The 13,459-nt window shown below is 61.5% G+C and overlaps 1 protein-coding gene across 1 annotated transcript in view; it reads left to right on the top strand.

The window, feature by feature from the left end:
• LOC113883363 (mucin-19-like) overlaps positions 1 to 12,440 on the top strand; it is a 37,389-nt gene extending 24,949 nt beyond the window's left edge. Inside the window, 12 exon segments of the mRNA XM_027527044.1 lie at positions 22 to 5,649; positions 5,652 to 7,317; positions 7,419 to 7,520; positions 8,458 to 8,573; positions 8,690 to 8,748; positions 9,358 to 9,506; positions 9,891 to 9,956; positions 10,315 to 10,477; positions 10,647 to 10,823; positions 10,910 to 10,998; positions 11,296 to 11,348; positions 12,390 to 12,440. Of these exon segments, the coding sequence (XP_027382845.1) occupies positions 22 to 5,649; positions 5,652 to 7,317; positions 7,419 to 7,520; positions 8,458 to 8,573; positions 8,690 to 8,748; positions 9,358 to 9,506; positions 9,891 to 9,956; positions 10,315 to 10,477; positions 10,647 to 10,823; positions 10,910 to 10,998; positions 11,296 to 11,348; positions 12,390 to 12,440 (8,319 nt within the window).
• The last annotated feature ends 1,019 nt before the right edge of the window (positions 12,441 to 13,459 follow it).

The following is a 13,459-nucleotide window of genomic DNA, read 5'->3' on the forward strand; positions in this document are numbered from 1 at the left end:
CATGCCCACCGCACGGCCCAGCGCTCCGGCCCTCACCTCTTCCACCATCTACCCCGGCGGGAGCACCCTCACTTCCGCATTCACCTCACCCCTCCCGGCCTCCGCCGCGCCGCACACATCCACGACTCTCCCTCCCTCCTCGGTCGGGACGGGAGCCCCAGCTCCGCGCCCGCCACCACCGAGGCCACATCCGCCGGGCCCGCGGCTCCATCCACCACCGCCACCTCCGCCGTGGCCCTCGGCTCCACACTCGCTCTGGCCAGCCCCTCAGCCACACCCAGCCCCAGCCCCGCGGCCGCGCCCACGGCCGCGGCCACCCCCACCACCGGGATCATCTCCTCCGGCCCCACCACCCCCCGCACACACAGCACCTTCCCTGTCCAGGCAACCTCGGCCAGCACGCCGGCCGCCACCTCCATCTTCACCACTCCCCGCAGCACGGCGACTCCCTTCCGCTCCAGCGCCATTCCCGCCACATCGCTAGGCGCCTCCTCCCCGGCCCCCGGCAGCACCAGGGCCAGTACCACTCCGGCCGAGGGTGCCAGCCCACCTGCCCCGAGCGCCAGTGTGCCGCCCCCGCGCCCCACCACCACGGGGACTCCTCCCAGTGACACCGCTAGCCAGCCTGTCGCCACGGGGGTGCCCTCTCCGCCGTCAGTCACATCCTCCGCCACGCCCAGCAGCACACTCCATGCTCCCGCGTCCACCACCTCCACTCCCGTGGCCACCAGTAGCCCCACCGCGTCCACGGGGGTGCCTCGCTCCCCTCCACCTGCCCCCGGCACAGAGCCCGCCTCCGCCTCCGCCTCCACCCCGCACACCAGCCCTCTGCCCACCGACATGACCACACTCCCCACCACCCACACCACTGCCGGCCCCTCGCCTCCCGCCAGCACGCCCACCGGCTCCACCACGCAGCTCGCCACTCCCAGGGACACCGCAGCCCCGGCCACCTCCCTCACGGCCACTCGGCCCTCTGCCGCCGCCGCGCACACCACCGGGGCTGCTAGCACCCTCCTGGTGACCACACCCATGCCCACCGCACGGCCCAGCGCTCCGGCCCTCACCTCTTCCACCATCTACCCCGGCGGGAGCACCCTCACTTCCGCATTCACCTCACCCCTCCCGGCCTCCGCCGCGCCGCACACATCCACGACTCTCCCTCCCTCCTCGGTCGGGACGGGAGCCCCCAGCTCCGCGCCCGCCACCACCGAGGCCACATCCGCCGGGCCCGCGGCTCCATCCACCACCGCCACCTCCGCCGTGGCCCTCGGCTCCACACTCGCTCTGGCCAGCCCCTCAGCCACACCCAGCCCCAGCCCCGCGGCCGCGCCCACGGCCGCGGCCACCCCCACCACCGGGATCATCTCCTCCGGCCCCACCACCCCCCGCACACACAGCACCTTCCCTGTCCAGGCAACCTCGGCCAGCACGCCGGCCGCCACCTCCATCTTCACCACTCCCCGCAGCACGGCGACTCCCTTCCGCTCCAGCGCCATTCCCGCCACATCGCTAGGCGCCTCCTCCCCGGCCCCCGGCAGCACCAGGGCCAGTACCACTCCGGCCGAGGGTGCCAGCCCACCTGCCCCGAGCGCCAGTGTGCCGCCCCCGCGCCCCACCACCACGGGGACTCCTCCCAGTGACACCGCTAGCCAGCCTGTCGCCACGGGGGTGCCCTCTCCGCCGTCAGTCACATCCTCCGCCACGCCCAGCAGCACACTCCATGCTCCCGCGTCCACCACCTCCACTCCCGTGGCCACCAGTAGCCCCACCGCGTCCACGGGGGTGCCTCGCTCCCCTCCACCTGCCCCCGGCACAGAGCCCGCCTCCGCCTCCGCCTCCACCCCGCACACCAGCCCTCTGCCCACCGACATGACCACACTCCCCACCACCCACACCACTGCCGGCCCCTCGCCTCCCGCCAGCACGCCCACCGGCTCCACCACGCAGCTCGCCACTCCCAGGGACACCGCAGCCCCGGCCACCTCCCTCACGGCCACTCGGCCCTCTGCCGCCGCCGCGCACACCACCGGGGCTGCTAGCACCCTCCTGGTGACCACACCCATGCCCACCGCACGGCCCAGCGCTCCGGCCCTCACCTCTTCCACCATCTACCCCGGCGGGAGCACCCTCACTTCCGCATTCACCTCACCCCTCCCGGCCTCCGCCGCGCCGCACACATCCACGACTCTCCCTCCCTCCTCGGTCGGGACGGGAGCCCCCAGCTCCGCGCCCGCCACCACCGAGGCCACATCCGCCGGGCCCGCGGCTCCATCCACCACCGCCACCTCCGCCGTGGCCCTCGGCTCCACACTCGCTCTGGCCAGCCCCTCAGCCACACCCAGCCCCAGCCCCGCGGCCGCGCCCACGGCCGCGGCCACCCCCACCACCGGGATCATCTCCTCCGGCCCCACCACCCCCCGCACACACAGCACCTTCCCTGTCCAGGCAACCTCGGCCAGCACGCCGGCCGCCACCTCCATCTTCACCACTCCCCGCAGCACGGCGACTCCCTTCCGCTCCAGCGCCATTCCCGCCACATCGCTAGGCGCCTCCTCCCCGGCCCCCGGCAGCACCAGGGCCAGTACCACTCCGGCCGAGGGTGCCAGCCCACCTGCCCCGAGCGCCAGTGTGCCGCCCCCGCGCCCCACCACCACGGGGACTCCTCCCAGTGACACCGCTAGCCAGCCTGTCGCCACGGGGGTGCCCTCTCCGCCGTCAGTCACATCCTCCGCCACGCCCAGCAGCACACTCCATGCTCCCGCGTCCACCACCTCCACTCCCGTGGCCACCAGTAGCCCCACCGCGTCCACGGGGGTGCCTCGCTCCCCTCCACCTGCCCCCGGCACAGAGCCCGCCTCCGCCTCCGCCTCCACCCCGCACACCAGCCCTCTGCCCACCGACATGACCACACTCCCCACCACCCACACCACTGCCGGCCCCTCGCCTCCCGCCAGCACGCCCACCGGCTCCACCACGCAGCTCGCCACTCCCAGGGACACCGCAGCCCCGGCCACCTCCCTCACGGCCACTCGGCCCTCTGCCGCCGCCGCGCACACCACCGGGGCTGCTAGCACCCTCCTGGTGACCACACCCATGCCCACCGCACGGCCCAGCGCTCCGGCCCTCACCTCTTCCACCATCTACCCCGGCGGGAGCACCCTCACTTCCGCATTCACCTCACCCCTCCCGGCCTCCGCCGCGCCGCACACATCCACGACTCTCCCTCCCTCCTCGGTCGGGACGGGAGCCCCCAGCTCCGCGCCCGCCACCACCGAGGCCACATCCGCCGGGCCCGCGGCTCCATCCACCACCGCCACCTCCGCCGTGGCCCTCGGCTCCACACTCGCTCTGGCCAGCCCCTCAGCCACACCCAGCCCCAGCCCCGCGGCCGCGCCCACGGCCGCGGCCACCCCCACCACCGGGATCATCTCCTCCGGCCCCACCACCCCCCGCACACACAGCACCTTCCCTGTCCAGGCAACCTCGGCCAGCACGCCGGCCGCCACCTCCATCTTCACCACTCCCCGCAGCACGGCGACTCCCTTCCGCTCCAGCGCCATTCCCGCCACATCGCTAGGCGCCTCCTCCCCGGCCCCCGGCAGCACCAGGGCCAGTACCACTCCGGCCGAGGGTGCCAGCCCACCTGCCCCGAGCGCCAGTGTGCCGCCCCCGCACCCCACCACCACGGGGACTCCTCCCAGTGACACCGCTAGCCAGCCTGTCGCCACGGGGGTGCCCTCTCCGCCGTCAGTCACATCCTCCGCCACGCCCAGCAGCACACTCCATGCTCCCGCGTCCACCACCTCCACTCCCGTGGCCACCAGTAGCCCCACCGCGTCCACGGGGGTGCCTCGCTCCCCTCCACCTGCCCCCGGCACAGAGCCCGCCTCCGCCTCCGCCTCCACCCCGCACACCAGCCCTCTGCCCACCGACATGACCACACTCCCCACCACCCACACCACTGCCGGCCCCTCGCCTCCCGCCAGCACGCCCACCGGCTCCACCACGCAGCTCGCCACTCCCAGGGACACCGCAGCCCCGGCCACCTCCCTCACGGCCACTCGGCCCTCTGCCGCCGCCGCGCACACCACCGGGGCTGCTAGCACCCTCCTGGTGACCACACCCATGCCCACCGCACGGCCCAGCGCTCCGGCCCTCACCTCTTCCACCATCTACCCCGGCGGGAGCACCCTCACTTCCGCATTCACCTCACCCCTCCCGGCCTCCGCCGCGCCGCACACATCCACGACTCTCCCTCCCTCCTCGGTCGGGACGGGAGCCCCCAGCTCCGCGCCCGCCACCACCGAGGCCACATCCGCCGGGCCCGCGGCTCCATCCACCACCGCCACCTCCGCCGTGGCCCTCGGCTCCACACTCGCTCTGGCCAGCCCCTCAGCCACACCCAGCCCCAGCCCCGCGGCCGCGCCCACGGCCGCGGCCACCCCCACCACCGGGATCATCTCCTCCGGCCCCACCACCCCCCGCACACACAGCACCTTCCCTGTCCAGGCAACCTCGGCCAGCACGCCGGCCGCCACCTCCATCTTCACCACTCCCCGCAGCACGGCGACTCCCTTCCGCTCCAGCGCCATTCCCGCCACATCGCTAGGCGCCTCCTCCCCGGCCCCCGGCAGCACCAGGGCCAGTACCACTCCGGCCGAGGGTGCCAGCCCACCTGCCCCGAGCGCCAGTGTGCCGCCCCCGCACCCCACCACCACGGGGACTCCTCCCAGTGACACCGCTAGCCAGCCTGTCGCCACGGGGGTGCCCTCTCCGCCGTCAGTCACATCCTCCGCCACGCCCAGCAGCACACTCCATGCTCCCGCGTCCACCACCTCCACTCCCGTGGCCACCAGTAGCCCCACCGCGTCCACGGGGGTGCCTCGCTCCCCTCCACCTGCCCCCGGCACAGAGCCCGCCTCCGCCTCCGCCTCCACCCCGCACACCAGCCCTCTGCCCACCGACATGACCACACTCCCCACCACCCACACCACTGCCGGCCCTTCACTTCCCAGCAGATATACCTTGTTATTGTCCACTAGTTTACCTTCATTCACTCCTACCGCAACCACAGATCCAGGCTCCAGTTCCACCAGCAATAGAAATGGCCTCTCTACATTTACATCCAATATCCTCTCTCCCTACGCCACTTCTCTTCGTTCACCTCCTGGCCGTTCTGTCATCACTTCCTGGACAGCAATCACCCGTCTGACAGACACTCCAAATTTAACCACCTCAATCACAGCCCCTCTGCCCTTGCCCTCCACTGCAGAATCCACCCAGTCTGATAGCACACCCTTGGTGACCACAGTCATCCCCACAAAAGAGCAAAGTGCTCTGCACATCACCTCTTCAACCACCTTGTCTCCTGGGAACATTGCCAGGTCTGCTTCCACTGCATCTGTGTGTAGCTCCACTATTGTGCCGACATCCACGCCTGTACCTGCCTCCTCTGACAGTATAGAAGTGTCTACCTTGTTACCAGCCTCCACCCAGTCCACATTCATGAATTTTGCTGGTTCCTCCACCTCCAAGACCGACCTCAGCTTGACACTTTCCCTGTCTGGCACCTCCCCCCCACCACTCATAATATCCCATCTTCTCCCCCTACCCATAATACAGGAACAACCTCTAATATCGTGACAACCTTGTCCATTAGGCCCAGTGAGACATCTGTGTTCCCTAACATCCAAAGTACAGCAACTCCGTTACTCTCTACCAGCATTCCAGTTCCATCTTTAGGTCATTCTCTCATGCCTAGCAGCAGTACCTGGACCACTCAGGCAGACAATACCACCTCACATAAAATTAGCATGTCTAATTCAATGCAGGACCCCGCTGAAACCACTTTGGCACCCACCACCACTGATCTACACCTGTATCAGTCCAGTTCCTTGGGACTGTCCTCCACTGTAGCTTCTATAGAAACAGCCATGATGAGGGACACAACCCTGCTTCCTTCGTACACTTTGAGAACCACAGTTACTCCTATCAGTAGCCTTTCTGTAGAGTCTCTGACAACAGATATTACTTCTATTTCTCCCATCACATCCTCAGGCACTCAAACAAGTACAGCCCATTTTCAGACATCTCCAGTCTCTATGCCAGTGACCAGTAGTACCTTGACAGCATCCAGTTCGCCTGTATCATTTCCATCTTTCCCAACCACAGAACCAGTACCCACTGAAGCCACAGCCTCCACCCCTCTGTTTACCCCACCCACGATCCCTGCCACCCAGTCCATGTCCACCCCTCCATCTCCGACTGGGACGTTAACCACAACCAGAACTGAGGTCACCACTCCCACGCATACATCTCCCCCTGCCACCTTGATCACAGCACCATCTAGCACTCCCTCAACCACAGAAGTTGCCAAGACTGGGACCACAAACATGGCAACAACACCCACCTCCATAACAGCTCTCGGTACTTCAGGTGTTTCTCCCTCTTCAGCTTTCCCTATATTGAGTACTTCTACTAATGCGATAAGTACCCCTTTTGGTACCATCATCTCCTCTTCAACACTTGCAATAATGTCATCTTCCATTAGCCCAAGTTCAGAGGTCTCTACGACAAGTAGTTCTTTTTCTACCTCCTCTCATATGTCCAGTGCAGAGAACACAGGCCCTTCCTCTCTCACTGCTTTTCCCACCTTTTCATCAATTGAAACGACAAAAACTTCTTCCACCGTGACTTCCCTAATGACATCTCCTACCCAGACGACCACCATGATGACTCTGTCTTCCACCACCCCGTGTCCAGAATCCATATCAGTTACAATAGTGTCTGCTTCTCCCACTACACCATGTGTCGAAGTGAGTCCAAATGCTGAAGTTACCTCTATGCCCACTGTCCCATTATCAGTTTTTACCTCTACTACTGAGATGGTCACCTCTCCCAATTCCACAAGTATGACAACTCTGTTCCCTGATAAACTGGGTACTTCTCCTCCCATGCTGGATACTAACCCCTCCAACAAGACTGCTGCTCCTAGTTCTATCAACATTGGAAGAATTCCCATCAACATGGTTTTCCCGAGCAAACTAAGGCCTAATAGTGGGACCCGGATCAACTCCAACTTTGTAAATACTCGGCCTGTGCCTGACCTCATTACCTCCCCACGCATCGTGAAACGTCGAAGGAGATCTTCATCTTCCACGATGGCTACACGCAAGTTGACACCTCAAAGCCTACCATTCACCAGAGTTCCACGGATACTGGTGGACACCAAGACTCTCTCTACGCATACATCTCGCTGGACAACTTTGACCACTACTCAGATGACCACACAGTCTAGGTTTATCAGCAGCCCAGGTTGGATCTCCTGCCTATTTTTTATCCCTTCTCATTCCCTTACTGAATTCCATGAGCATGGTCAGTCCTGGCCTGAACTTCCCTTTTCACTTGCTACCCAGGCATTTGTGACAATGGTGGCACCTGGATGCAGGGCCGGTGCTTCTGTCCCCGAACTTTCTATGGCTCCCACTGCGAGTTGGCTGCCAGAGAGATATATCTGGGTGAGTTGCTTTTTGCACTTTCTCTTGGGAGGTGTCACTTTAATGAGACCAATCATTTTGCCAAATCTCTTTATCCCTGTTTTCTCCCTCATGCTCTCTTCTACCCCATACCATACCTATCCTCCACTCTTACCTCCAGGACGTTACTGGGGCCACTCTCTTTTCCTAGGACCTCCTCCCAGTCTGTGTTGCTAATTTCTGCTGTATCAAATTACCACAAACTCAGCAGATGAACCATGCAAATTTATTACTGTAGAATTTTGTAGATTAGAAGTCCAACCTGAGTCTTGCAGGGCTAAAATCAAGGTGTTGGCTAGGGCTGGGTTCTTTTTGGTAGCCCTAGGGGAGAATCAATTTCTTTGCCCTTTCCACATTCTCCAGCCTCCTACATTTCTTCCTCAAGGCCCCCTGACTACATCTTTGATGCCAGCCACATTGCATGTCTGTTCCTTTTTTCCATAGTTAACATCATCCCCTGAGTGGTTCTCATTTCTTCTGAGTCCCTCTTCCCCTGCTAAGGACTCTTGTGATTACACTGGGCTCAATCATATATTCCACGTTAGTTTTCCCATATTAAAGTCAGCTGATTAGTACCCTTAATTCTTTCTGCCACTTTAGCTCCTCCTTGTCATGTAGCATAATATATTTCCAGGTTCTGGGGATTAGACATAGACATCTTTGGGGCCACTATTCTTCTTCCCACTGGGACAGACTAGAGAAAGACTACAGAACTGACTGTGGGACATCCCACTTCCAGTATTTCTCACATCTCAGGACAACACATCCCAGAAATCCTACCTTCTTCCTTCTGCTATTCAGTCAGTCCTCAGGGAACATGGAGAGGGGCAGTGGGAGCAGCTTCTGGGTTAGGGTGGTGGTGGTGACGTCAGACAGGAATGGACGTTGAAGTGACCAGAGCAGGGCATGTTGTGTACAGATATGGTGGACAGTGAAGTGGGCATGGAGGTGTCTGTCAACCAGGAGTTTTCCCTGGACCTCGATGACAACAGTTCTAAGGTCTACCGGGATTTCACGAACACCTTCCGGGATCAGGTGAGGAGGAAGGGGTGGGGGAATTCAAAACTCAAATGACCTTGGAGTGGAGCTTGGGCCTGGGGGTGCCCTCTGATTGGAGGTTCAGATGTGAGCCAGGATCCTTCGCATTTCAGATAAAGAAGATTTACCAAAATGTGCAGGGGTTCAAGGAGGTGCAGATCCTTTCTCTGAGGTAGGACCCCTTTCCGGGGCTGTGGAGGCAAGTGTCAAGTGTGTGTGGTGGTGGGTGGGGAGCACAAAGAAGGGCCAAGGAAGCCATCCCTTGCTTTTGGAATCATTCAATGTCATAAAGAGAGGGATGGACGGAGGAAGCAAGAAAACTACTCCATGGAGGGTGTTTGGGGATCACTTTCAGGATTCATTCCTCTGTAGGAGGGATGTCTCCCCTCTCCTTGAAGCATGCTGGATGCAGAATGATTGGCATCTACAGGGGGGTGGTGCCTGAGGCTTGGTCCCTGGTGTCTGAACCATAGCTGGTCTCTCTGGTTGGCAACTGGTCTAGTGGATGGGTCAGCAAGAGGGAGGCAGAGAGCCCAGAAGGGCCTGGTTTGATTATGGCTTGAGGGAACACAAAGAGAATGTCAATCATTCCTTGTCCCGCCTACACAGGCTAGCAGCCCCTTCTGGACATAATCCGTCTGGAATCCCATCTCATTGCCTCTGCCCCTTCCTGCCAACACCTGCATAGCTGTGGCTGGTCTGGAAATGCCCTTCTACAGTTGTATGGTGGCCTGGGCCTGGGCCCCTTTTAAGGCTCTCTGCACCCCACCCCTTCCCCCAGGAATGGCAGCATCGTGGTGGAATATCTAGTCCTGCTGGAGTTACCCTTCAGCCCCCAGCTGGAGGAGGAGTATGAGAAGGTGAAGGTGGCCTTGAAGGAGGAGCTCCAGAATGTCAGCCAGGATGGGAACAGCTGCCAGAATGACCAAGGTGAACAGAGGCTGGGGGCCTGGGGCTGGAGGGAGGGGTCAGGGTCACAGCCACCATCCCAGCCTGCTCCAACTCACACAGGGGCCTTCGGGGGGCAGGTGTCAGCCCTGTGGTACCTCAGGCAGGATAGGAGAAGAGAGACAGGTCCACAGAAAACCGGGTCAAGGGTGAGCCTAAGGAAGGGTTGTCAGAACCTAGGAGCTGCAGAAGAGAGAGTTGCTCAAGGTCTCCCGGGTGGCTGAGGACCCCTGGCTAATCAGGGGACATGAGGGAGGCCCAAGGAGCCTTCCTTCATGGCCCATCCAAACCTCCCCCATACTGACAGAGCGCTCTCTGTCCCTTCCTGTGCCTCCCCCGATTCCACCTGTGCCTGTGGCCCCCCAGTCCTGTGTTTTAAGCCTGACTCCATCAAGGTGAACAACAACACCAGGACGGAGCTGTCACCTGAAGGTGAGAGGTGGGGCAAAGGGCTGAGTGGCCCCAGGTGGCCGGGACCCCTCCCACAAGGGACATCTGTCCGTTGGAATTCCCAAGGAGGAGGGGAGACCTTCTGGGGACGCAAGTGGTACCGACCTGGCAGGGCTGCCTCTCAGGTCCTTGTTGGTAGCTTCCGCGTGGGGAAGGATCAACAGGGAAGGTGAGGAGAGGGTGACGAGCCTACCCTGCACTCATCTAATCCCACGGTCTACCCGCTGACACGCCACCCGCGGAAGTGCAGTCCTCTACCGATTTTCAGAATTACCATAGCCAGGCCCCAGAGTAGAGTGAATGAGGTCTTTACGTCTGCAACCCCCTACCTACCCCCCAGCCATCTGTCGCCGCGCTGCTGCCGAAGGTTTTGAGGATTTCTACTTCCCTTTCCTGGAGGAGAACCAGCTCCGCTGTGTCACCAAATGCACAGCAGGCGTGAAAGGCGCCATTGACTGCCATCAGGGCCAATGCATTCTGCAGAAGAGTGGTCCTTCTTGTCGGTGAGGTCCCGCCCACAGCCAGCTGGGCCAATCATCAGGCCCCTCCGGCTCCGCCCCCTCGTCTCCTGGTGGAGCCCCGCCCACTTGCCAGGACCTGGGTTGTCTAGGGGCACTTATTGTCCTGGCGCGGGAGGTGGTGAGGGTGTTGACCTGTGACCCCCTCCTCCAGCTGCTTCTCCACGGACACGCACTGGTTCTTGGGCCCGCGCTGCGAGGTGGCCATCTCCTGGAAGGCGCTGGTCGGGGGCCTGGCGGGAGCCGGGGCCCTGCTTCTGCTGCTGCTGGTGGTGGTGCTGAGCGTGTTCGTTGTGCGCTCCCGGAGGAGGGACAGGCAAGGCCGAGGCAGGTGAGTGAGCTGGGGGTGAATGGGTGAGGGGAAAGGCGTCCCAGACCAGGTTACCCTGCTCTGACAACGCGGCGCCCTTCTGGCAGGTCCAGGGACGACAGGAAGTGGTTCGAGACCTGGGATGAGAGTGCAAAACCGGCTTTTTCTAACTTTGCCTTCCAGGATGACAGAAGAGGTGAGTCTGGTCTCCTGGAGAAGGTGGGGGCTGGAGGGCACTTCCCTGGGCACCATTTTGGTCTGGGCAGACCAGAGGACTTCTCTTGTCCAAGACAGGCGTCTACCTCCTGCCCTAGAGTTTGCTTCCCTGCTTCCACGCACCCCTCTAAGGCCCAGGTCCTGCACAGGCCCTCCCTGCAGGGCAGGCCCAGGGGCCCAGGAACGCCCTGAGGCCCTACCTTCCTCACTTTCCTTCCCTCCCCCTTTTACTCCCCATCTCTTCCTCTTCCTCCCCCTGTTCTCTTTTCTCTCTCAGTTAAAGATAAAAATTTCTCTGTGGCCTTGGACACCATGGACACCAATGCCAGGGTGAGGGGTCGGGATGGGTTGATGGTAAGGAGCTGTCACAGGTCCAGCTCCTGATGTCACTGCCTCCTGTCCCAGCCAGCCCCCCGCAGGATGGTTCCTTGTTCTCACTGCCCGTCTTGTGAATTCTATGGCAGGTGCATATTCATAGACCTGAGGTGGTCTCGTCCTCAGTGTGAGCCCACACAGCTCTCTCCACCTGCCCGGACAGCGGAGAGAACCATCTGCACTGCCTTTGGAGAGATGGCCGCGGGCTCGTGCGGCTCAGTCTCCTGGTTTCCTAGGGCATAACAGACCTCCGCCTACCCTCATCCTTCCCCCAACTTGGGTGAAACCCACCTGGAGACCCAGTTCAAATCCACGCTCTTCCACTGTGGGACCTTGGGCAAGTCAGTAACTTCTCCGAACTTCGGTTTTGTCACCTGCAAAATGCAAGTGGCCACTCCTCTGGTACTTCCTGTTGTTTATAGTGAAACCAGATGTCTTGGGTCCGACCTCTGTCCCCATGCACCTTCCTGTGTCGGCCTTCGTGCTCATATGGCTTCACTCACATCCCCAGTCCCCGTGTCCTTCCCCGAGGCTCAGGCCTCTGCCTCTCCTTTTCCTGTGCATCCCTACTGCCAGCCAGGTCCTCCCCCCCGTACCTGTAAGCAGCCTGCAGCCTGTCCCAGCCTCCTACCCTGTCCTTCTGTAACTCCCTGCTGCGCCCCTCCACCACTTCTTAACCCTCTCCCCTCTGAACCTGCTGCTGCTGCTGCTAAGTCGCTTCAGTCATGCCCGACTCTGTGTGACCCCATAGACAGCAGCCAACCAGGCTCCTCCGTCCCTGGGATTCTCCAGGCAAGAATCCTGGAGTGGGTTTCCATTTCCCTCTGAACCCACTTCTTCTTAAGTCCCTCCTCCCCCACAGTCCCACCCTGTGTCTCCCTGTTTCCATACTTTCCCCTTCCTCATCTTTCTACCCTCAATCCTAAATTCCCCCTGCCCCCCACATCTCCATGCCTCACTCCTAAATCCTCCCTCCTCCCCACCCCCTCTCCCTAGGTAGGTACAGATGCCCTCTTCATCTTAGGACCCCCAACTGGGGTTCCCTAGGCCAGGTCCCCCATTCTGAGTCCCCATCCTTCCAGTCACCCCTAAGGGCCCTGGATCCCGGTGGGTGGGGGGTGGCAGGTAGGTTCCTAGGTCCCTGAAGATGAGGAGAAGAGGGGACCTAAGGTGGGAAAGCTCCCTCAGCCCCTCCTCCCCATTCCCCTAACTCTCCCTCCTCTCCCTTAGTGCCCCCCACTTCCTACCCCTCCCCCTCCTCCCCTCCCCACTCCTCTCCCTGGCTCAGCCCCATCTCTGCTGTAACCTGTGAAGCCAGGAGCCCAGCCTCCTTTGTAGGAAGACCTCACCTGGGGACAGGAAGTCTGCAAGTCTCCAGTTCACCCAATTGATCATAATATAGCATTGTAGTTTAATATAGCATTTTCAAAGAAACTGCTGTATGTCTTTTTCTTTCTAATGCTCTGGTCTCTTCACTCAGTTGAGGAACAAGGATATCAGAGGATATGTCTAGGGGCCTCAGAGTGCTGGTTTCTCCCAGGAAGGAAGGGGTCCATGGCTGGCTCTCTGGGTCCATGACCATCCTCAAAGGGAACATCAAGGTTGGAGGACCCATTTTTCTCAAGGAGCAGGTGGGAGTCTGTTGGGTTTGTTGTCTGTTCCCCCAGACGTTAAGAGTCCAGGGCTGGCTCAAGCAGGTGGGTGACTCTGGCTAGGTCAGTTTCCATTGGTTCTGATGGGTAAGCCTAGCTCCTCCAAAGACCGGGAGACTCCATAAGACCTTGGGGTCAGGGTGAGAGCTGCTAGGGTATTGCCCCAGCATTCTGAGGGGCGAGAGCCAGGGCAGGATGAACTCTGGGGGAGAAGGAAGGTGATGCTGTCTGCAGTTTCCAGGAACCTCACACCTCCACCCCACTCCTACACCCAGAGAACTCTCCAGACGGCAGGAGATGACAGCAGGATACTGCCCTCCTCTGCCAGGCTAGGGCCTGAGGGCATGGGATTCCCAGACCTCAGCTGTGGTCAGAGAAGGTTAGCGTTTTCTGAGCAGCTCACAGGACCCACAG

Source organism: Bos indicus x Bos taurus, chromosome 25 (assembly GCF_003369695.1).
Source record: "Bos indicus x Bos taurus breed Angus x Brahman F1 hybrid chromosome 25, Bos_hybrid_MaternalHap_v2.0, whole genome shotgun sequence".
Lineage (NCBI taxonomy): Eukaryota > Metazoa > Chordata > Mammalia > Artiodactyla > Bovidae > Bos > Bos indicus x Bos taurus.